The 25,834-nt window shown below is 45.6% G+C and overlaps 1 protein-coding gene across 2 annotated transcripts in view; it reads right to left on the bottom strand.

The window, feature by feature from the left end:
• The window catches only part of NABP1 (nucleic acid binding protein 1), a 116,807-nt gene that overhangs the window by 65,394 nt on the left and 25,579 nt on the right, over positions 1-25,834 (bottom strand). The window contains exons 3-4 of one of the 2 annotated variants that reach the window (XM_040439410.1): positions 18,060-18,131; positions 9,893-9,983 (exon numbers count right to left, since the gene is read on the bottom strand). In XM_040439410.1, coding sequence (XP_040295344.1) covers positions 9,893-9,983; positions 18,060-18,131 — 163 coding nt within the window. The remainder of the gene's footprint in view (positions 1-9,892; positions 9,984-18,059; positions 18,132-25,834) is intronic. The other variant, XM_040439411.1, reaches the window with a different exon arrangement.

Raw genomic sequence — 25,834 nt, 5'->3', positions numbered from 1 at the left:
GATCTCTCTTAAAACCATATGTCCAGCCCACGGTACCCTCCTCTTTGCCTCCTCCTCCGATTTTGGTTGATGGCAATCTGGAGTTTGAGGTTTCCAGAATTGTGGACTCTCGCATGGTCCGCGGTTCTCTTCAGTACCTCGTTCATTGGAAGGGTTATGGTCCTGAGGAGAGGATGTGGGTTTCGGTGTCGGACATTAAAGCCACTCGCCTCATCAGGGCATTTCATAGGGCTCATCCTGAGAAGGTGGGTCCTGGGTGTCCGGAGTCCACCCGTAGAGGGGGGGGTACTGTCACTACCAGAGCTTTGGGACGTTCTCACAGCTCTGTTTCTCCACCCCTGTGATGATGTCACTACTAGAGCTGGGAGGAGTTCTCACTACTCTGTTTACTTTTGGTTTCTTTCACCACAGCTGTCCTTCATGTGTTTGATTTTCCTCTCTTTATATCACCCCTCCTCCTATGATAGGATGTGGATTATAGTTCTCACTTCAGTTGTAGCTCTGGCTTTAGTTTCTTCACTTGTAGCTATCAGTTCACTGGACCTGTGTTCTCCTGCAGCTAGCACTCCGGATATTGCCAGCCTGTCCTTGGATCCGTCTTCTCTGCGGCTGCAACACCGTCAGCTAAGTGTGCAGACATTGTTGTGTTCCTGTTTATTTTCTGACTGGATCTGAGGTGGCCACGGTTCCCTCCATATACTGAGTAGGGCACTGGTGGCCGTGCCCCTTCCACTATTGTAGGGGTTACAGTGGTCATTAGTCTTAGGCACGTGGGCATGCCTCTTTCCGCCATTTGGATCCGGGCATGTGCTTTAGCAGAATAGGGAGAGCGTTGAGGGTCGGACAGGGGTCACCCGTTATCCTCCCTAGTTCTGGGTCCAGTCAGTAGCTCTGTACTGTGTATTACTATTGTTGCCCACATACAGCCGTGACATTTCCGTACACTGGAAGGGACTGGAGGCTGCCAATAATGACATAACTCCCTGCCCTAAGGAGTGAAGGAGAGGGACAGGGAAGGAAGGCCAATTTTTACATTGATGTGGAAGACAGCGACCACCTTCGTGAGAAAAAAGGAATGGGCCGGAGAAACGCCTTATCCTTGTGAAGACCCAGGAAGGGTTCTCTGCAAGAGAGCACCGCCAACTCGAACACCCGTCTGATGGATGTGAGAGCCTCAAGAAAAAACTACCTTCTAGGACAGGAGCTGGAGAGATATCTCCCCAAGGGCTCAAAGGGAGAAGACTGGAACACAGAGAACTACATTCAGATTCCAAGGTGGTAAAAGACAGTACGGAGGAATCATACGTGCCACTCCCTGAAGGAAGGTTACCATGGGCACCAGGGGAAGCCACGCTGTCAACCAAGACCCTAACTGACCGGAACCTAAAAGAAGGTCGTCCCTAAGTGGCAGTGACAAGGGACATCTCCGGAAGGAGAACGAGATTGGCGTACCCGCACGACGGGGCCAATCCGGAGCGACTAGAGTTTGTCAGAATTCCCTCCATCTAATCCTCGGCAGAACCCTGGGTAGGAGAGAAGAAACACGTAAGGAGGGAGAACTCCCGCCAAGGAGATGTCAGAGCATCCATGACCTATGTTTTCAGAACTCCTGCTTGGGAGAGAAGGTGGAGAGCTTTCATTTGGATACCGTTAGTACACCCAGACCAAGGGAAGGAGTCCCCATAGAAGGGATGTGGAGGGCGCCACAGCCCACCAGTCGAAACCGGAGCGTGCCTGGAATGGAAGGCCACCAAAAGAATACCCCGTGCAGATGCAGATGCGGGAAGGTAGTAATATAGGAACTACCAAGGCATGCGGGGTGTCTATGAATCATAATCCAGAGGAGGAAAGGGATAGGGGAAGAATAGACTAGGTCCAAGCCCATTTCCCTTCTGAGACTGGCGCTATACAGAAGTAGCCAAGGATTTGCAAAAAAAAAAAAGAGTCCATCAACTGACGAAAAACTGAACAGACAGAAACCAAGTATGTAGTGGGGTATGCAATACCGCTCCCACACTAATAGCCAGTGCTCACCCCATCAGCGCAAAAAAACAGAGGGAGGCCTGAGACTATCAGTAAAAGCCACGTACCATAATGCCCCAGTTGAAGTAGAGCGAGGAGGAGTGGTGGATAGAGAATACAGCAGTGCTCCAGACAAAAAAAAATATTAAGGAGCCATTGGCTCCTAACCTGAAAAATTTAGGAGCCAAATGAAATTTTTAGTCGCCAAATTTTAAATATATATAATATAGCTGGGATGCTTGGGAGCATATAAGCCATCTAAGGCCTCATGCACACGAACGTGTATATTCTTTCCATGTCCATTCCGCTTTTTTTTTTTGCGGGCCGTATACGGAACCATTCATTTCAATGGGTCCGCAAAATAAACGTAAGTTACTCCGTGTGCATTCTGTTTCCGTATGTCCGTACTTCTGTTCCGCCAAAAAAAAATAGAACATGTCCTATTATTGTCCGCATTACGGACAAGGATAGGACTGTTCTATTAGGGGCCAGCTGTTCCGTTCCGCAAAATACAGAATGCACACGGACGTCATCTGTATTTTATGCAGAACCATTTTTTGCAGACCGCAAAATGCATACGGTCGTGTGCAAGAGGCCTAAGTCTGAGAGGACACAATAACCCCTTTAAGCAGTGCATGTTGATGAAGTCAGCTGGTACATGCCCAATGAGGCAGGTCTGTGAACAGTACCGTACCATGAGCTTTTAATTTACTTTTTTACTAGGCCATCAGCACCTGCAATGACTGAAAATAATCTAACACAGCAATCTAACTCCTGTTATAGGTGCCAGAAAAAAAAAAAAAAAAAGGTGTCAAGGCTGTCAATAATTAGTGCATGGACAGCTTAAACCAGGAACACACTAGAAATCAGACAGCAACTGTACATATGTCATTTAGTGCTGATTTGGAAAAATATTAAAACGAGTTGACAGGGGAGGCAAAATTTTTAGTACAGTGCTCAGGGTGGTTTAAAAAGAATCAATACTCACCACCACTGATCCCCTGCCACTCCTATTTCAATGCTTAATGGATCTCCACTGGTCTCGGCAGCTCAGTCAATCACTGGCTGAGAAAAGTATAGCGCCATGGCTAGTGATTGGCTGAGCAGGCTTCTCCTGGCATTTCCTGCTTGTGGAGACTGGACCATTAAGTAGAGACCAGTGACCAGTGGGAACCCAAGGTCTGCTGGGAGCTTGACGTGATTTGCGATGCAGGAGTGCTGAATTCACAAGTCTGTGAGATCCCGGCCCGGAGTCCTGCTGAGTGCAGGAGCGCACGGCGTCATTGGTTGCTATGACGCCATGCGCTTCCTGCTGCCGCCGCAGTACAGTAATACACTGGTATACCAGTGTATTACTGTACTGAGGCGGCAGCAGGAAGCGCACGGCGTCATAGCAACCAATGACGCCGTGCGCTCCTACACTCAGCAGGACTCCGGGCCGGGATCTCACAGACTTGTGAATTCAGAAGCAGACTGCTGGAAGCGGAAGCACAAGATGCGGGAACCCAAGCCACGCCCACCCTCTATGCCGAGTAGTGTGAGCGAGCGGATCTTCATCCAGCAGACGGCTGCAGCGTGTCTCTGCTGGATGAAAGCCTTTTTTTCTTAGAGGCAGAGCAGCGGAGGGTTTAGGCGCAAATGGCGACAAGACTACAAAGTCTTGTCGCCATTTTGCAATTCCAAGTCGCATTGGCGACCATTTTGGTCGCCATCTGGAGCCCTGTACAGTCAGTGAGCACTCGACTCGCTGGAACGTACACAACATATATAAGCAATGGTGTATGAACTACTACTGATGCGGACAAAATCATGACCAACTGGAACAATGAAGACCCATGGAGATGGGAGTCTCTAGGACACAAGTGATGCTAGTAAACCCCCTGAGAAGACAGAGAAGTTATTCATGTCAGGGTCTGAATCAGTGATTCTCCACCCCCCCTCAGACGACCAGCTCCTGTGAGAGAGGGTGCGCCAGAGCATGACCCGGAGAGGAAGGGAGGGGGTGTGGAAATATTCGAGAAGGTGACCTGCTGTGGTCCGCCAGCGCGCAGGTCTGCCCCTCAAAACCTCGCCCCTGGCAGATGCGGACTGCGCAGGTGGAGGCTTAGCAACCAAACTCCCCTGGGAGTGGAATGGGAACAGAGGTCCTGTAAAAAATTGCGCCGGCTGAGAACCATCAACCAAACAACCCGGGAGGGTGGATTGGGAACAGGGGTCCTGTATAAAATTGCGCCAGCGGGGAATTATCAAGCAAACGACCCAGGAGGGTGGACTGGGTATGTCAGAGGTACCTTATTAAATACGCTGGTGGAGAATTATCAACCAAATGGCCCCGGAGGGTGGATTGGGAATTCCAGGAGGTTCCTACCTGTATGGCGCCGGTGGAGAATTATCAACCAAAACGGCCCCGGAAGACGGATTGGGAACCTGCGGAGATCCTAAACTGAATTGCGCAGGTGGAGAACTATCAACCAAACGACCCAGAGGGTGGGTTTGGAATACTTCAGCTGTCCTCCACGTGATTTATGAAGGTGGAGAATTATCAACCAAACGACCCCGGAGGGTGGATTGGGAATTCCAGAGGTTCTCCGCTGTATTGAACAGGTGGAGAATCATCAACCAAACGGCCCCGGTGGACGGGTTGGGATCCTGCAGTGGTCAGTCACTGGGGTGCGCAGATGGAGAATTATCAACCAAACGGCCCCGGAGGACGGATTGGGATCCTGCAGTGGTCCGCCACTGGATTGTGCAGGTGGAGAATCAAACAGCCCCGGAGGACGGATTGGGATCCTGCAGTGATCAGTCACTGGATTGCGCAGGTGGAGAATCATCAACCAAAAAACGGTCTCGGAGGATGGATTGGGATCCTGCAGTGGTCCGTCACTGGATTGCGCAGGTGGAATCATCAACCAAAACGGCCCCGGAGGGCAATTGGGAACTATGCGAGTTCTCACTTTACCCGAGATAGGGCACGGGCCCTGCGGCTGAGGAGGGGGACCCGTATGGACCCACATTTCTTTTATTATTATTAAAAACTAGGAAGACAGCCTCAATGACAAGAGGCAGGAAGGGGTTAAATCCTCCACTCATGTACAGTGTACCCAGAATGAGAGAGCCCCAGATAGGTGCTGGCCCAAGAATGGTCATGAAGGGAACTATGCGAGTTCCCCTTAAGGCAGTCTCAGACCAGCTCAACAGGTGAATAGGTGAATGGGGACGAAGGCTGCAGCCCAAGCAAGCCGCTGCACGGCTTTTCAGAGCGTGCCGCCCCCCCTTCCCCTAAAGGCAGGAAGGGGTTAAATCCTCCATGCTGCGCCAGCCGTTCACAGACTGGCCGGACTCACTGGGGCGTTAGAGCGGGTCGGCAGAGAAAGTAGCAGTCTGAACACCTGCGGGGCACGGCCGATTTTACTGTATTATTCCTGAAGACCCAGGGCCAGCCGAATGAAGTGGCTGGCCAGTAAGGGTTAAATGAGAGCAGGGGCGGTGCTCAGCTGGCTCTGGGGGGAAGGGGGAAGCGCTAGGCAGGAGAATTTCGCCCCCCCTCCCCCGAACAGTTGCGGCCCAGTCTGCCGCAAAAAAAACGGGGCCCAGTAAATACAGTTGTGTTCAAAATTATTCAACCCCCACTGAAATTGAGTGTTTTGGCCAGTTTGACATTGATTTTGATCATTTCAGTCATCTTGTTTACAATTAAATCAAAGAGGCACTTGTAAGTCAGACAAATATAAAATAACATTTATAATGAAATAACCACAAATGTCTTTTCTGTCCTCACATCATTATCAGTTTTATTCAACCCCCAAGTGACATTCAATCTTAGTACTTAGTACAACATCCTTTTCCAGTTATAACAGCTTTTAAAACGTGAAGCATAGCTTGACACAAGTGTCTTGCAGCGATCTACGGGTATCTTCGCCCATTCTTCATGGGCAAAAGCCTCCAGTTCAGTCACATTCTTAGGCTTGCGCGCTGCAACTGCTTTCTTTAAGTCCCACCAGAGGTTCTCAATCGGATTTAAGTCTGGTGACTGCGATGGCCACTTCAAAATGTTCCAGCCTTTAATCTGCAACCATGCTCTAGTGGACTTGGAGGTATGCTTGGGATCATTGTCCTGTTGAAAGGTCCAACGTCTCCCAAGCCTCAGGTTTGTGACGGACTGCATCACATTTTCATCCAATATCTCCTGGTACTGAAGAGAATTCATGGTACCTTGCACACGCTGAAGCTTCCCTGTACCTGTAGAAGCAAAACAGCCCCAAAGCATGATTGACCCCCCACCATGCTTCACAGTAGGCAAGGTGTTCTTTTCTTCATAGGCCTTGTTCTTCCTCCTCCAAACATAGCGTTGATCCATGGGCCCAAACAGTTCTAATTTTGTTTCATCAGTCCACAGAACACTATCCCAAAACTTTTGTGGTTTGTCCACATGACTTTTGGCATACTGCAGTCGACTCTTCTTATTCTTTGGAGACCGCCTGGGAGTTCTGGCATGGAGGCCTTCATTACGCAGTGTGCGCCTTATTGTCTGAGCTGAAACTTCAGTACCCACATCTGACAAATCTTTTTTCAGTTCCTCAGCAGTCACACGGCGACTTTTCTCCACTTTGCGCTTCAGGTAGCGCACAGCAGTCGAAGTCAGCATCTTCTTTCTGCCATGACCAGGTAGCGTTTCAACAGTGCCCTTTGCCTTGAATTTGCGAATGATGCTTCCTATGGTGTCTCTTGGCATGTTTAACATCTTTGCAATCTTCTTATAGCCATTGCCCTTCCTGTAAAGAGAAATCACCTCTTCTCTTGTCTTCCTGGACCATTCTCTTGACTTCACCATGTTTGTAAACACACCAGTAAATGTCTAGAAGGAGCTGAGTAACACAGTCCTTTTAAATCTGCCTAATTGGTGCTTATTATGCTTGATTGCTGCTCCTTGACATCCACAGGTGTTTTCAATACCTGATCGAAAACACTTGAATGAACCTCTGTTCTTAAGAGTGGTAGTCTTTAAGGGGTTGAATAATTGTGTCAATGAAGAAATAAAAAAAACCCATTTAAGGCTATTTTCACACTAGCGTTCGGGGCTCCGCTTGTGAGCTCCGTTTGAAGGGGCTCACAAGCGGCCCCGAACGCATCCGTACTGCCCTAATGCATTCTGAGTGGACGCGGATCCGCTCAGAATGCATCAGTCTGGCAGCGTTCAGCCTCCGCTCAGCAAGCGGACACCTGAACGCTGCTTGCAGCGTTCGGGTGTCCGCCTGGCCGTGCGGAGGCAAGCGGATCCGTCCAGACTTACAATGTAAGTCAATGGGGACGGATCAGTTTGAAGTTGACACTATATGGCTCAATTTTCAAACGGATCCGTCCCCCATTGACTTTCAATGTAAAGTCTGGACGGATCCGTCTGAAGCTACTTTCACACTTAGAAATTTTTCTACAATATAATGCAGACGGATCCGTTCTGAACGGATCCCAAGTCTGCATTATATGAGCGGATCCATCTGGGCAGACCCCAGACGGATCCGCTCTGAACGCTAGTGTGAAAGTAGCCTAATAGTGTATTACAAAAACAATTGATGTCATTTTAGTTGCATTTGGTTCTTTAAAAGGTCCTTGTAAGATTTAATTCTGAACACAATTACAAATGTACACTAAATTCCCTAAAACCCTTTACAGCATTGGGGGTTGAATAATTTTGAACACAACTGTACATGGCCGCCCGGACACTGCCGGACAGCCCGGGGAATAAGCGCCAGCACCTAGAGCGTCCCCGGGGGGAACAGACACTGCCGGTGCTACGGGGGGGGAAGCAGCAGGATTCCCCCGTCAATTGGTTGAGTCCCCCAAGGAAAGACTACCCGGAGTCATGGTGCGTGAAGTATGCGGCTCACGAGGCGTCCGCGATTATTTTTCCTTCATTAACTCTGTCGGAGCCGCGCACTGGCGCCCTCTCCCAACAGGGTCGGAATATGGAGCTGTAGCGGGAGCCGTGTGTTCCTGTACACTGTACCCCGCAGCGCCATCTCGCCCTACTACGCCTCCATATTAACCCCCTATTAGTAGTCTACCGCCTAGGGGGGAGTGAGAGGAACTGTTATAGGGGTCTTGATAATAATGGCCCCTGGCAAAAAGTTTCTCCTGGGATTCGAACTCTCTACCTTTCACATCAGAGGCAAGGCTTTACCCACACAGCTATGAGAGCTGTATTGCCTGCTGTGTCCCCCTAGTTAACGCTGAGGGCAGGAGAAAAAGATGCCAGAGAAACCCCAGGGAAGAACCATGCCAAGAGGAAGGAAGGGAGGGAGGGGGAAGGGGTTAATACTCACCTAGTCCCGTGTACTCACCTCATCTTCTGTCCAACCGCCATCTTCACCCCTCCTCTGGTCCAACAGGGTCACCCCTTCAGCTACTGGCACCGTAGTGGCAGGACGCTGGAAAAGGGGGGCTTGGATAGGTGACCCCTTGGCTGGCGGGATGCAGGGGAGCGAGGCTGCCCTGGTCCACCTTGTCTTCTGTGGGGGAGGCAGCAGTGCGGGTGGCCGGCACTGGCGCAACTCGACCCCGGGAGAACAGGTAGGCGAGGCGTCCACCGTTTTCCCATCTGAAAAAGAAGGAAAAAAATAAAACTAAAATAAAAAATCTTCAGGCGATCCCTGCAGAGCAGGGTGGTCTTGCCTCCTATTGACACTAGAAAAAACTGAAGCTCTCTCTCCAGGCTCGAGGGGGTATAGCTGCCAGGGGAGGAGCTAACAGCTTTATCTAGTGTCAACGCCTCCTAGAGGACATGGCTATACCCACGGTTTCTGTGTCCCCCAATAAATATGGGCGAGAAATGGCTTTTTTTTACACCGTTTTTATTTTTTTATGGTGTTTATCGGACGGGGTGGATCATGTGATATATTTATAGAGCCGGTCGTTACGGACGCGGCAAAACCAAATATGTCTATTTTATATAGTTTTTTTTCTATAAATTTTTTTTTATAAAAATGTATTACTTAATTAGGGAATTATATTTTTTTACATGTGAAACTTTTATTTTTATTTTTTTTAAACACTATTTTTTTGTTTTTTATTTTACACTTTGCATCCCCCATAAGGTCATACAAGACCTCTGGGGGTCATTTAACTTCACTTTTTTTTTTCCTTTCACTATTGATTTCTTCTGTAACTGGGGCTGACATAGTAGCCCCAGTTACAGAGGAATCACAGCCCCCAGAGAGGCTGTACAGCCTCAGTGCAGGGCTGATTGAGGTCTATGGAAGACCCGCAGCACCTGCACTCTCCCGACTCCAGCGGTCACATGACCACCAAGCCGGGAAAGGAAGCGCATAGCGCCTCCTGATCTGTATACACAGTGCTCGTTGAGCGCTGTGTATACCGCGACTGTCCCTACCTTCTCTCTGGGTTGCCCTGCTGTCACTGACGAGATTGGCGTGCAGCTACCATCTCTGAATGGACGTTCCAGAACGTCCATTTAGAGATAAACATCCACCCATAGGACGTTTATATCCTATGGGCGGATGTGAAGTGGTTAAATGTTACCTGCAGCCAGTTAGAAATTCTATACAAATATATTTACTTAGCTCTAACATGGTCTTAAATGGCCAATCCAGGTTTGTATTACAATTCATTGCCTATCCTTAGGAGAAGGCACCAATAACATATCAGTAGTATCTGACTCTTCGCCCTGCCCATCAACTTCTAGAAGGGACCACAGCTGCTATGAAAAGTATGGACCACTAGGCGATCCCCGTGGTCGCTTTAAAGAGCTGATCAGCATGGGTGCAGACAGTCAGACCGCACAAATCTAATATTGATGGCCTATCCTAGGCCAGGTCATCCATTTTTAAACCTACAGTACACAAACATAACTTACAGTTTTATTTGGATTTGCTTTCTGTTGTGGGTTGGCAATGTCTGGATTTGGTTCACTAAAGTTTGGCACTTCTGAATACACCATGCAAAATCTAGAGTGAAAAAGACAAAATTAAAAAGGAAGAAAGTACTCTAAAAAGACAGGTAATGCCACTCATTTATGAAAGAAACCTAAGCGTTATAAGGCCACAAACGGGACGTTATTTTGTGAAGCTTAGGGCTAATCATCCACATTATGACGACAAAACAATGCACCACATTATGTAAAACAAATACACACAGATCCTATTCCCAACATATCTTAGGTCTAAAAGATTTTTAAAAGGTAAATCACTTTACTGATAAATATTAAATTTTGAAATGTGAGGACTAAACCTAGTAGACTGTCTGCCTTTCATACTTTGTACAGCAAGGAGTACCCCATTACTGGCACCAAACCCCCAAAAACATTTTTTTTTATTCCCCACCCCCCCATACATACATACACACACACACTCAGCAGGACCTGTGAAGGGAAATAATCTTACCTTGCTCCCCATCACTATGCTCTGGCTCCCAGGTGGCCTTCACTGCACTACCCGTCCTAGCATGAAAACTTCCTGTACAGACAGGATCATGTGCACTGCTGTAGCCAATAGCTGGCCTCAGCAGTGATGTGTCCCCTACTGGTACATGACGTTCCCCTTGGGGGCAAGTCACTGCTGAAGCCAGTCATTGGCTGCAGCACCACATTTGATCCAGTAGTAGTGCATAAAGTTTACATGCCGGGACCAGAAGTGCAGTGAAGACAACCAGGGACCCACAGAGCCAGAATTGAACGAGTGTGGGCAGAACAGTGGCTCAGTGGTTAGCACTAGTGGGTTTCCTCCGGGTACTCGAGTTTCCTCCCACATTACAAAGATATACTGGAGGGAATTTATGCTAGTTTCACACTAGCATCTTTAGATCCAGCAGGCTGCTGTAAGTTACCGCATCGCCATCTGGCCCCATTTACTATAATGGGGACCAGCAACATGGCAAATATGCTGAGAACAGGCTGGAAAAAAACTACTGCTCCCAGCAGTTTTTTGTCCAACTGATTCTCAGCATGTTTGGAAGTGAAAGAGGTTGGTGAGTGTCAAGTAGCATTCGGATCCAGACATCCACATCAATGGCAGGCTCCAGACATCTCCGGTAGGCTGCTCACTGCTGGAACAGCCTGCCGGAGATGTCTAACGCTAGTGTAAAACTAGCCTAAGATTGTGAGCTCCATTGGGGACTGAGTGATGATAATGTCTCTAAAGCGCTGCGGAATATGTCAGCACCATATGAGTAAAATTCCTTTATTAATCCTAGACATACTCCAACATTTATGAATGAATTGCAAGGAGTATGCAGTAAAGGTCCAGCTGGGTGTTTACCAGTTTGGGAAGGGTCTCTGCACCATCTAACACTATCCAATCAGTGCTACCAGTTAGGCGTGGGTGATATAAACGATATATGATATTATCGGCAAAAATTTGGGCAAATATATAGATTTTAGCTATATCGCCATATCGTGATAGATGACCACGGAGCGGTAGTGAATTGAAGAAGATTCTCACCACTCTGTGTCCTCCCGACTCCACACCACGCTGCACTGCTCAGGGCCTTGCATGCACACATCGTCAGCGCGCTGGCTGACGCTGTGTGTGACGTCAGGTCCCTCCCAGTGCATGCTGGAAAGAATTATTTGTGTATTGCTGCAATAAAATACTGTGGACGGTTTTTGCGCAGTGTGATGTTTTGTTTCTGCATGCTGGAAAGAAGACACGGTCCGTCTCCTGCGGACTCCATCAGCAAGCAGCGCACCCTGCAGGAAAGTTAAGTATATTAGCAGGGGCCCGAATCTACCGGGGGTGGATGGCTATGGCATGGGGCTGACGGCGCTGGCAGGGGGACATAATGATGGTGGCAATGGCATGGGGCTGATGGCGCTGGCTGGGGGACATGGATGATATGACAATGGCATGGGGCTGATGATGGCCATGTCATTTATATACATACAGAAGAAAAATATTATATTGTGATATATAGTTATATCGCACATGCTTCAAATTATATTGTGATATAGATTTTAGGCCATATCGCCCAGCCCTACTACTAGTGTCAGACTGAAGTGAAACAACCCAATTGGTTAACACCCTGAAACATCATTGCAGACTGCCTCCAATCATTCAGAAACTTCTAGAATAATAGAGGAACATAGTTATATGAAAAGATCCTCCAGAATTGTTATTCCATTGGGAACGCAATTAGTTGGTGAAACACACGTGCATGCAGTACTTTTAGTCCGGCTGCCTCAGCATGCGCTGCCGCTGGAACTCCGCTCCCGTCCCCATTATAGTCAATGGGGACAGAGCGTCAGTCCGGGGGCACATGTGAACTAGCGGCAGGATGGATCCGACAAGCTGTTCACTCGCTGGAACAGCCATGCCGGAGTCCCCTTCCGCTAGTGTGAAACTAGCCTTATTCATACATTTCCATGAGGAATAACAAAGGAATGATACAAAGCAAAGAAAAGATTCTTTAGTATTGCAATTTAATAAGCGTGAGAATAATGCATAAGGCCTCTTTCAGATGAGCGCGTGTGGAAATCATGCTCCGTGTAGGAGCGTGATTTCTCATTATGGACACTGCTAGTTTTGCTGTGTGCACAGCATTATAATGATTTGTAATGCTGTGTGTCTGCTTGACCTTGCTTGTACTGGAATAATGGTGTCAATATAAGTCAGTAGAAGTAGGTCATGCAGAGACACACAACATTATAAATTATTATAATGCTGTAACGAACAGTGTCCATAACGAGAAAACATGCTCACACACGGAGCGTGATTTCCGCAAAGGACACGCTTATCTGAAAGAGGCCTAATAGCAAGGAAATTTAGAAGTAAAAGGTACATACTGTCAAAAATGCAATTCTTAGGGCATGTGGATCCTTTTAAAGAACGCAGAAAATGTTATCAGAGCAAGTAGAAATAGTAAGAAGGGTGTGCCCTCCGACATGTAAATGTCTTTCTATACTCTGCATACACACAACATTTTACAGAATTTCACATCTTGCTGACCAGAATGCTTATCTGCTGTTATGGTTACTACAGTAAATTACAAATCTGCAGCAAAAAAAGTTCCAAACTCATAATAACTTTAGATCGCAACATGAGGAAGCATGTATAAAAAGTCGGAGATGTCAAAGGTTAGGGGGTATTCACACAGTGTACATTGGTGCAACAGAGACTCATTACTGAAGTATTTTTCAGCAGCATGTAAAACACATGTAAAACCCGCTTACCATTTGAAACATTTTCATTGCTATTTTTTCTAATCTGTATCATTTAGCACAAGTTTTTCCAGACATCTAAGTGTTGTATCAACGTATCCTAAATGCTGTATTTCAGCATGTAGATCTTCATTTTGCTATATACTTTAAAGGGGAAGGCAATTTTTTTAAAATAATTATAGATTACCCATTTAATGCCCCTACTCCTGTTATCTTCTATACATTTTTGCCACAGTGTTTCTGCCCACTTGTAGGAGAGGACTACTTCTCTGGCAGAAGTTACCTACATGTCTCTTTCTGTCCACAAACTTTGAATACGTACAGTATACATTTTACCTTTTTTGTAATTTTTTTGCCAACAAAGGAAAAAAATAAAACCTGGCCGTCATGCAAATCATCCAGTGGAAACAGGACAGAGCTAGCATGGCTTTACCTTTTCACAGCCCTAGAGGGGGCTCCCTCGGGTCAGGGCAGTGTGTGGAAGCTCGCATTGCGGCTGCCTGCACCGTACCTGGCCTGTGAATAAATAGAGGACTTCAGTTTCCAGGCTGCCAGTCCTTTAACATTAAACCAGAACAAACAGTGAAGAAAATGCTGAAATAACATTAACAAAATGTTACATGCAAAAGTAGGTTCAGATGCCACCTAGAATTTAAGTATCAAACCCTTGAAGCACAGATTACTAAGCTATTGAGTGTTAAGATGGAACAGACGGCAAAGAAATGTACAAATCTTGCACAAATACCTGTAGGAGGAATACATATATTTTAAGATTTAGCATTTCCTCTAAATGCCAAGTTCACATAGTGCAGTTTCTCATGCATTTCCATTTAAAGGGGTGCTTCCATATAGTATTGTGGAATATCCTAGTGATATAGAAGAGTTCAGGCTCTGGGACCTTTACTAATCACAAGAACAAGGTCTATTTAGTTTATTACCCCTACCAAGCACTGTGCAGAGGAACTAAAGTGAATGGGCCTGAGCTGATGTTCTCTGCTCCACAACTGGATGGGAGCATCACAGTGCAGGGACAAACGGAGAAGGGAGTGATGTGATCAATTACCACTCCCATAAGCCAAAGCCAAGAGTACATCCTGAAGGGACAAAGGGGGCCTTTTACTGATAGATGCCAGTTTTCTGGCATCTATCTTTCACAGATAACCTTTGCGCCGCAATCTGCGACTTTTACCAGCTCAATTCAGGTCTAAAAAGGGGGCGTGATGAGGGTGGGCCACCAGGCCCATCTCATTTATCATTTTCTACCCGTTTTAGACGTAGAAAATGTTCTAAAATTATGCCAGCAAAGAAGCTGGCATAGATTTAGACCAGCAGTGTATGCGCCGGCGCCTCTATATAACTTCGGCGGATCCACTACCAGCAGAGAGGTTATTATTAGGCTCTATAATCAAGGATTTGTGCTCCGAAAACTAGCCAGCAGTCACTGCAGCTCTCTGATGGCAGGGAAACTACATACAAGATGCTAGAGGAGCACACCACAACTGTAGCCACTATGAGCTTACTGTCTCCTGCTGGAGCAGTCTGGAGTTACCACTGCATAGAGAGGTGGAGCTTAAAATGGTTATCCAAGACGATAAAAAGCTCTCCCATATGCCTGGCGCCCTCACATTGGCAGGTAGGGACCGGACGAGCCTCCCTAGCATCGCGGGTGACGCTAGGGAGGCTCATCCCTGTCTCCACCTGCCATTGGCTGCACTCCGTGCACAGGGAGAAGCAAGAGCAGGACCAGAAGCGACGCAGGAAGTCAGGTATTTATATTTATTGTGAGGGGCCCGGCATATGGGAGATCATTTTATAGTCTCGGATAACCTCTTTAAGTTCTCGATCGCTGCATCCAGGTCTATGCATGAGCCACCGGGTGAAGCCACGAAATGCAAGGACTGCAGGGACCAAAAGTCACCCAAGTGATTATTTTCTGTCCAGCTTAGGAAGTTACCCAGGCCCATTTTCCACCACCCCCATCACAGAATGCTGCAACACCTAGATCTGAGTTTATCCGAAATCTACCTGTATTTGGACTCCCCCCATACAGCATTTTGGGTGTATTTTTTTTATGCAGGTGTAGATACAAAAGGGAGGTGCAACAAAGTCCTTTGATATTTTTCCTTTCTCTCTGTTGGCCAACTGCAGTAAAAAATAACTGCACTAAAGCTGCAGGTGTGAATCCATCCTGATGTGTCTGGCTTTTTCCCCACAAAAAACAAAAGAAAAACAGACAAAGCTGTTTTTTGTTTTTTTTGGGGAGGTTTGGGCCACCTTTGTTGCGTTCAAGATTTTTTTGCAAACAGCACGTTTGCCCACTTGTGGTTTCTCGAAGGCATTTTAACTCTTAGGTCTACAGGATGATTTGAAAATCTCTGGAAAAAAAAAACACCAAGAGTTCCTGCATGCAATGGTATTTTTCAAAAAATTCAGCATTTATGCCCGAAAGCAACTGGATCCCTGTTGGATCCCTTTATAATCAATGGGGATCTGGCAGTGTGCAGCAGTATTGGGCTATGCCAGACATATTAAACTCCAGCAGTCTGTTTCTCTGCTGGCACAGAGTAATAGAGTTGGTTGCCGCATATGTGAACCTACCCTAATTTATACATTTAAATATCTGCTATTTCTGACTTCATTGTTCATGGGGGAGGAGTTATCAGTGACTGACAGCTATCACTATACACAGTTAGGCCGAATGCACGCTGCAGTGTTCCGCGGCCGAGAGCGGTCCGTGGTATGCCAGGATGGATTCCTGTTCAGAGCAGGAGCGCACGGCGTCATTGGTTGCTATGACGCTGTGCACTTCATGCCGCCGCTGCTGTACAGTAATACACTCGTATAGATCATACGAGTGTATTACTATAGTGCAGCGGCGGCATGAAGCGCACGGCGTCATAGCAACCAATGACGCCGTGCGCTCCTGCTCTGAACGGAAATCCAGCCCGGCATACCACGGACCGCTCTCGGCCGCGGAACACGGCCGCGTGCATTCGGCCTCACACAGAGAATGCTAGAAATCACTGATAACACCTCCCCTGTGTACAGTTATCAGTGGCTGACAGCTATGTCTGTATACACACTTACACAGAGAATGCTATCAATCACTGATTACACCTCCCCATGTACAATGAAATCGGAAATAGCAGAGATATAAATGTATAAATTACAAGTTTTACTGAATCTTTTCCCATAAAACTATATATCAATCTGCTCAGCTCCTCATGTGCTATAACATGCTGCCTGTAGACCACACTACATTTTGTGCTGGCAGATTTTGTTTAACAAAAACACCAGTACAAAAACTGCTGGTGTTTCCTGTGTTTCAGATTTGCCATTGGAGATAAGGCTAAAGTGTTAATACATTGAAATAGAAAATAACTTCATGCTGCTCAAAAGGGTGCCAGACCCGTAGAAGGTACGGTAACTTATTGCCTACGCATGTATTGTGCTTCTTATTCAGAAGAAACCAGCACAGCAGGAACATGAGTACCCTGCAAAACTAAACAGGAGGCTAGTCTAGTCACAAACCAGGCACATTAAACGTCAGAAACCAGGGACAGGAGTGAGTGCAGTCAGCATTTGCTATGACTGACCTTGCAATGTACTTTAGTGGGCCTATGTCCCATGAACAGCATTCAGTTATATTTATTCTAATCATGCAATGGGAGAGAATAATCCCACTGTCGAACTAGCACATACAAAAACTTTGCGGACAAGACCGCACCTTGTATTGTAGATGTGTAATTCCCAATAAATATGTATCTTTGGTAATCACAAAATAACAGGTCAACTCAGGCTTGCTAAAGGTGCTGTCCCATGAGGACAACTTGTCCCCTATCCACAGGATAGAGCATGCGTTTGATCGGCGGAGTGCAGATCACAAGAAAATTGACCTGTGTTCTTCATTTGAATGAAGCGGTAGACAGGCATTCATTCTTGAGGTCGACACGCGCTCCTAAAACTTGGCCCCCCACTGATCAGACACTTATCCTGCAGATAGAAGAGGAGTTGTTTTAATGGGACAACCCCTTTATAGGGGTTTTCTGCTTTTGTCAAATTGATGACCTACCCTCAAGATAGGCGAGCAGGTAACAGTGAAGAGAATGCAGCCCTCACAGGATTAACAGGGGAGGCCGGGATTGAGACCCTGCCGATCTTCTATTAGAAAATATAAGAAAGTGGACAACCCCTTTAAGATGCAGTATTATGTGAGCTTGCATCATAATCTCATATGCAATATGCTACTGGAGATATCTGCAGGATATTTAATTGGGTTTATGGAATTATACATATGTGATATCATGCAATCCCATAGAGATTACATGGGATATTGCAAAGCAGATTAATGCACTGGTGAGAGACAGCAAGACTGTAGCCCAATCCTGCCAAAATGTCAGGAGACCGCCCCCTCCAATTTATCAGACAATAATCACACACCCATGTAGACTGTAAGCCCTTGCGGCAGGGTCCCCTCTCCTTCTGTACCAGTTTGTAACTTGTCTTGTTCGTTCTTATTGTACTTTTTTTTATTTATTATTATGTATGTGCACCCCTTTTCATACAGCGCCATGTAATGAATGGCGCTTTAATACTAAATATTATTATTAATACCCTGACATTTGTTTCTCACAATATGGCAGATGGTAAACTGTTTCTATATGTGATGAATGTCACTGAGCGACAAGTAACTCATATGTACTGTATGAAAAACATGTAATAAATGAATATCTGGAGCTCATTCCCAGAGGTTACAGAAATGCTTTAGAATAAATTGGCACCATGTACATGCCATGTCGACAGAAGAGCTTCTGGTTTGGTTAGAGAAAAGAAAAAACATGGTAGGTGAAGGAAGAAGACATGTACTTACTCTCCTATTTTCTGAAGTTCCCCTCCTCTTCCACTATACAGTGTTAGACATCCTTTCCACATTGATGCATACCTTAAAAAGATTAAAAAAAAAAAAAAAGATACAAAAGCACTATAAAACAAGAACATGTACACTTAAATTCCTAATAAATTGTACTGTATTGGATCCAGTTTCTCAAAAAGATTTCTTTCCTCCCCTGGATCCAGTTTCTCTCAAAAATCTGAACAAAACCAGGGATTCAGATCTGCCACAACAGCAAAATATTCAAGGCTTTGAAGAAGGACTACTCCATAAAACTACAGGGTGTCCGACAGTTACTGCTCATTACTCATTATGAGGACAGAGTGCAAGTATGGCTGACCAGACAGATCTATATCCCCCATCATGAAATGGCAGAAAGAAGTATGAATGGCACTTGACAAGACCCAAGCAGATGTCCTACAGTCACAAGATGACCACTACGTTTTAGGCTTTATGTACATAGCAGAGCCGTATTCAGGTACAAGCACTGTTCAGCATCTACAGCTGTATGTTGGAGACATCCTTACCGCAGAATCTCTGCATAAGGCCCCTTTCACACGGGCGAGATTTCTGCGCGGGTGTAATGCGTGAGTAGAATGCATTGCACCCGCACTGAATACCGACCCATTCATTTCTATGGGGCTGTTCACATGAGCAGTGATTTTCACACATCACTTGTGCGTTGCGTGAAAATCGCAGCATGCTCTATATTCTGCGTTTTTCACGCAATGCAGGCCCCATAGAAGTGAATGGGGTTGCGTGAAAATCGCAAGCATCCGCAAGCAAGTGCGGATGCGGTGCGATTTTCACGCATGGTTGCTAGGTGACAGTCTATTCACTGTATTATTTTCCCTTATAACATGGTTATAAGGGAAAATAATAGCATTCTGAATACAGAATGCTTAGTAGGTGATCAATTGAGGGTTAAAAAAAAATATATATATATATATATATATATATATATATATATACACATATATAAATATTAACTCACCTTCTCCTCTTGTTCGCGTAGTTCCCGGTCTCTTCTTTACTTCTTAAAAGATGAACTACCGGCTAGGACCTGTGGTGACGTCAGATCACATGCTCCAATCACATGGTCCATCACCAGGGTGATGGACCATGTGATTGGAGCATGTGATCTGACGTCACCAAAGGTCCTTTAGCCCACAGCTCATCATTAAAGAAGTAAAGAGGAGACCGGGAACTACGCGAACAAGAGGAGAAGGTGAGTTAATATATATATATATTTTTTAACCCTCAATTGATCACCTACTAAGCATTCTGTATTCAGAATGCTATTATTTTCCCTTATAACCATGTTATAAGGGAAAATAACATCTACACAACACCTAACCCAAGCCCGAACTTCTGTGAAGAAGTTCAGGTTTGGGTACCAAACATGCGCGATTTTTCTCACGCGAGTGCAAAACGCATTACAATGTTTTGCACTCACGCGTGTTCCCGGAACGCACCCACACATTTTTCCGCAACGCCCGTGTGAAAGAGGCCTTAGTAGTACTGGCCAATCTTATTTCTGCGGGATTTAAACAGAATTGGTATGATGCTTTTGTCCCCCAATATATATATGTTAAACGTAGGGAAAAATGTGATGCAAACAGTATCTAAGATGCAGCAAAATTTTTAAGAGATGCACGCCTCTTAGGCCTCTTTCACACGAGCGTGTCCGGATTAGGTCCGGATGCGTCCAGATGCATTGCGGCAAACCCGCGCACGTAGGTACGCAATTGCAGTCAGTTTTGACTGAGATTGCGTTCCGTTGTTCAGTTTTTATCGCGCGGGTGCAATGTCCATCACCATGGTGATGGATCATGTGATGAAAGTAGTGACGTCATCAAAAGGTCCTTTTCCTCACAGATGAAGACAGAAGAGATGCCGGCTGCGCGAACAAGTGGATTAAGGCGAGTTAAATTATTTTTTAACCCCTCCAGCCCTATTGTACTATGCATTCTGTATTCAGAATGCTATTATTTTCCTTTATAGCCATGTTATAAGGGGAAATAATAATGATCGGGTCCCCATCCCGATCGTCTCCTAGCAACTGTGCGTGAAAATCGCACCGCATCCGCACTTGCTTGCGGATACTTGCTATTTTCACGCAACCCCATTAATTTCTATGGGGCCTGCGTTACGTGAAAAACGCACAAAGAGGAGCATGCTGCGATTTTCACGCAACGCACAAGTGATGCGTTAAAATCATTGCTCATGTGCACAGCCCCATAGAAATGAATGGGTCCGGATTCAGTGCGGGTGCAATGCGTTCACCTCACGCATTGCACCCGACCGGAAAACTCGGTGAAAGGGGCCTTAAAGGGGTTGTCTGCTTTTTTTTCTATTGATGACCTATCCTCAGGATAGGTCATCACTAGATCAGCAGGGCGCGGACACCCGTTACCCTCGCTGATCAGCTCCTTGAAGAGAAACCAGCGCTCCTACGAGCATTGCCTTCTCTTCATTGTTTACCTGATCTACATCATAACCGCAGCGGTGAGCAGGTGTAATTACATCTCAGCCGAAGTTGTACAGGATTGTAAGAGCGTGTTCACATAGGGCACATACACTGCGGATTTAAAACCACAGATTTGGGGGCAGAAAATCAGCACCATTTAACAGAAGCAGCAAAGAGGATGAGTTTTAAACAAATATCATCCACGCACTGCATATATTTGCTGAAAACCACAGAATCCAGATGCTGGGGGAATATGGACTAGACCAACTAAATTATGCTGAACAAATCCATTGCTGTGAAAAATAGACACTTGTCATCTCATTGGGAGATTTTTTATCTGCCTTTTTATCTTCAGTTAGATGTGGTCAGATCTACTGACCATTGACTTTAAGTATATTTTTCAAGTGTTTCTGAAGAATGAAAAAGCCAAGCTTTTCAATTACCTCAAGAAAGAGAAAGTCATCCAGATGCAAACCTGTCGATCCTCTGCCATATAATACACAGTACACAACTGTAGGCAATGTTTGGTATACAGAGGTATGATGTAGCCACATGTGAACAGTGCCCTGCACGGTTCTAAACATAGTCAATACATCCAACATCTGCACTCTAAATAGGTCCATGCAAAGAAACAGACTAGCACATATTTTGGGAAACTACTCAACTTCTTGTTGGCATAGCTGCAGTCAAAAGTGTACCCCAACACACGTGGGGGTTTTGCCTTCGTGGAAATGATCACTAGACCTCATTAGAGAGGTTTTGGGAGCAACTCTTGATCCAGTTCTAGAGCTGGCATGTTAGATGGGTGGTAGCCCACATCCTGACTGCCACAAGTAAGCCCGGCACTGGAAGCAGGTGATCACAGCTTTAATATCTGAAGTTATACAACTCATAGATCAACATATGCAGCATGAATTGATATACCCACTGTGAGGAATATGGATTAATATTTACTGCCAGCAAGGTCCCCACACCCACCATTTGCTGAAAGGTAGCAGAGGTAGTGTGCTCCACAGGGGTCCTGGCTTCAAGCAAGCCACTTGTTTACAAACTCACACTTCCTCCGGTCAGCCAGGAACCCAGCTAATGAAACTTGAAAAGCGTCCCTGCAGGGGGTCTAAGCCATTCCCCAGTTCAATCAAATCCAGCAGACAGCACGGAACCGGCGATTTATAAGGAATTATGAATCGCCCGGCCATCACAGGTGCAAACCGGATACATATTTGTGTCCCGGTGGCCACGATGAACATGCCCATGGTCATAGGTTGGAGGTCGGGTGCCAGGGAAGGGAGATATACATATCTCCCCACAGAAACCCAATAACGGTACCATGCTTGGACTCTAATTGTAGCCGGAACCCAGGCGGGTCTATTGGTCCCAGAACCATCTCCCTGCGACCTCCTGGTCTGGAGCTATGGGCCCTAATGGGTTTTGTGGAACCATGGCTGCCAGCCCATAAGAGGAGAAGGAGACCCTTTCCAGAGGCGGGGAGGGACCAGCTACAGGTTAAAAGGCTTGTGCTAGAAAGCGGGCGGGTCTTTCTCTGAAAGTGGGTCATAACGTGCCATGTGTTTGGAGAGACCTGGAAACTGCTGACATCACTGCCCCCATGTGACCGCAGCCAAGGACTATTCCACCATCATAACCCAAAGGAACATTCATCTACTCGGTAACTGACTTGTACTTTGTGTAACCCTGTTTGTATTATACTACCTGTATTCGTAACCTCAGACCACTGTATATATTTTTTTGTGTATAGTGTATCTAGTGTGCCCTTAAGGCGATCAAATATATAATTTAATCTTGTGCTGTCTTGTATCTTGATCACAAATCCCCATGTCCGTGTTTCGGCCTAGTTATAAGCTACCGCAGGTTGGTTTCTGACTCTATATAATCCTGTTAGCGGACCGGGCTTATATCAAACGAGAAGCTGGTGGCAGTTTTCCCGGGCTGAGGAAGCACTGTTTCACTGGGGCAGTGACCAGGCTCCCTCAGCTTGTTGCCTCTCTCTGCCCGTGTGGACAGGAGTCGGTGTAAACTGCACCAAGCTGACCTTACCTTATCCTCCGGGAGGGTGTAACGTCACGTCTTGGTAACCAGTGACCATACCGCTCGCATGAGCTTGACGTAGTTGCCGTCAAGCGGGCACGAGAGGTGGTATCCCTCACACTCACCTACTATGCAATCTAGAATCCAGTCTCATTATCAGTGGCTGCCATGCCTTCCCCCTTTCGGATCCTGTATTGTAAAGGTCCTTCTTTCTATACAAACCCACAAGTTCACACATAGGTGACGAGCCAGACAAGCTGAGACCAACAGAGCTAAAGCTCGCTGAACATGCCTACCTGTTACTGTTTGGAAAGCTTACACCAGACCTTGTCTAGGTTATTATAGGCATTTATCTTTTATTCTTTTGTATTTGCTTGTATTTATATGGAATAAACCAAAGTAAAAACGTATTGAAACTAAACAGGTCCATGCAGAGTCCTGCCAGTCAGTACAGGTCGCTATTCATATTCCTATTGTCTTACAGTTCAGCAATAAACAATAAGCCATTCTTTTTGCAGAGAATGGGCTTAGTGTGCCCTGTTAACATGTGCTAACTCATGCCAGGCTGCCATAATAGGGAAGCCCGCTGGAATGTACTTCACTGTCTGCTTCCCTGATCCTGCCTGGATACACACCAGCACTCACCAGCAGCTGCACCACTCCTCCCTATGAGGCTACCTGCAGACGCAGGTCAAAAACACCCAAGAAATCCGCACTATTTATCACAGTTTTGGTGTGTTTTCTGCGCGGTTTTTGGTGCAGATTTTTCTGTTTAACCCCTTCAATCCCAGAGGATTTTTTGTTATTCACTCCCAGACTTCCTGGAAACATAGCCTTTTTTATTTTTCTGTTCACATAGCCATATAAGGGTTTGTTTTTTGTGAGACAAGTTTTACTTTCTAATGGCACAGTTTACTTTACATATGGTGTAGTGGGTAGCTGGAAAAACAATTACAAAGGGGGCGGAATTGAAAAAAAAAAAATGCAACTCTGCCAAGTTTTATGAGCTGCCCCTTTCATTCGGACTATGAGTCACTAGGTTCAAAACATGTCAACTATTTGACTCGGGCTCTGTGTCATGTTAATTTATTTTTTAATAGACTTTTCAATAAATAATGATTTTTAATAGTTCAGCTTGGGTGCCAAAATGTTTGCCTTATTAGAGAAGCATTGAACCGGTTGCCAAATCAGCTTTTTCTGGACACCAAGTATGGACATAAATTGGTGAGCGGAAATGTATTTATTATTTGTTTTTGGTATGATACAACTAACACCTGCAAGTGATGGCACAGACGCAGCTCCTGAGCCCACGCCATCATAGCACTGTAATAGTATGTCACTGAGGCCCAACTACCTACTTGCAGCTATGTATTATTACAGTGCAGTGGGTAAGAAGCCTTTGGAGGGACTATGAAACATGTCTGATCTGCCAAAAGCAGAACTGAACAAGCCAATATGGTTGATATATACTGACACACGTATACCCAAAAAAATGTAAACCAATAATCAAGAATGGAGCAACCGCCCATACATATCAACACCATGCAGTGCACAATCCACACATGCCTATGGCAAAAACACATATACACATGCCCATCAAAAATTACCAGACCGCATGAAAAAAAATAAAAAATTTATTAACACAATTCATAATTAACAGTCCATACATAAAAAAAGTTTTTCGGTCAATTATGAATTGTGTTAATAAATATTTATATTTCATGCAGTGTGGTAATTTTTGATGGGCATGTATATACTGACTCAGTATAAAGTGTAGCTTATTAATTTAAATCCCTGCTCATTCTATGCTTAGGAGAATCCCGACCAGTGATTGACTGCCATCTCTGTATACACATTCAGAAAAAAGGCTGTCAATCACTGAGCAAGGCCACCCACTGGACTCCTAAAGCCTCTTTCACACGGAGCGTCGAGGGTGAGGGCCGGATGCGTTCAGGGTGCACAAGTAGGCACGCAATTGCAGTCAGTTTGATCTGCGATTGTGTTCCAATGTTTAGTTTTTTTTCTGCGCGAGTGCAATGCGTTTTGCACGCGTGTGAGAAAAAACTGAATGTGGCACCCAGACCCGAACCTGGACTTCTTCACTGAAGTTTGGGTTTGGTGTTCTGTAGATTTTATTATTTCCCATTATAACATGGTTATAATGGAAAATAATAGCATTCTTTAATACAGAATGCTAAGTATAAGGTCATTTGAGGATTAAAAAATAATAAAAACATAACTCACCTCATTCACTTGATCGCGCAACCAGCATTGTCTTCTTTCAGGACCTGCAAAAGGACCTTTGATGACGTAATCGCGCTCACCACGTGGTGAGCGCGATTACGTCAAAGGTCCTTTTGCAGGTCCTGAAAAAAGAAGACGGTGCCAGCTGCGCAATCAAGTGGATGAAATGAGTTAATTTTTTTTTTTTTTAACCCCTCAAGGAACATTTTACTAAGCATTCTGTATTAAGAATGCTATTATTTTCTCTTATAACAATATATGTTATAAGGGAAAATAATACAGTGATTAGACTTTAATGGGGTTGCTCATCCCTATCATCTCCTAGCAACCGTGTGTGAAAAATCACACCACATTCGCACTTGCTTGCGATTTTCACGCAGCCCCATTCATTTCTATGGAGCCTGTGTTGCGTGAAAAAGGCAGAATATAGAACATGCTGCAATTTTCAAGCAATGCACAAGTGAGTTCACCTAACGCATTGCAGTCGAGCAGAAAACTCACCCATGTGAAAGAGGCCCTAAGCCCGGAACAAGCTGGCATTTAATATATAAAATACACCTTAGGCTTGATTCAGATGGATGTATTTTTCACCAGTGTTCTGTTCACTGCGCAGTTCAGACTTCTGTTTTTCCACACTGAGAAATTCAGGACAAGCACCACTTTGGTCCATGTCTCTCAGAACACTCTACCCAGAATGAAGTGAGCATGTGTATGGTCATTACAAATGCAGGTGGCCAAACAACTATTGAAAGCGTATGGCCAGCTTTACACTGGGTTCAGACCTGAGCGTATTTGACATGCGCGTTTAACACGCGTTTTTGTCCATAGTCAACGCGCGTATTACGCGCGTTTGTGTGATTGACAGCAGTGTCCTATGGCCGCAAACGCGCGACAAAACGCCCCAAAGAAGCTCAAGAACTTGTTTATGCGTCGGGCGTTTTTCAGCGTGTTCGAACTCGCTGTAAAACGCGAAAATGTGAACCAGTCCCAT

Source organism: Bufo bufo, chromosome 7, assembly GCF_905171765.1.
Source record: "Bufo bufo chromosome 7, aBufBuf1.1, whole genome shotgun sequence".
NCBI lineage: Eukaryota > Metazoa > Chordata > Amphibia > Anura > Bufonidae > Bufo > Bufo bufo.
This window is presented reverse-complemented; position numbering and strand designations above follow the sequence as displayed.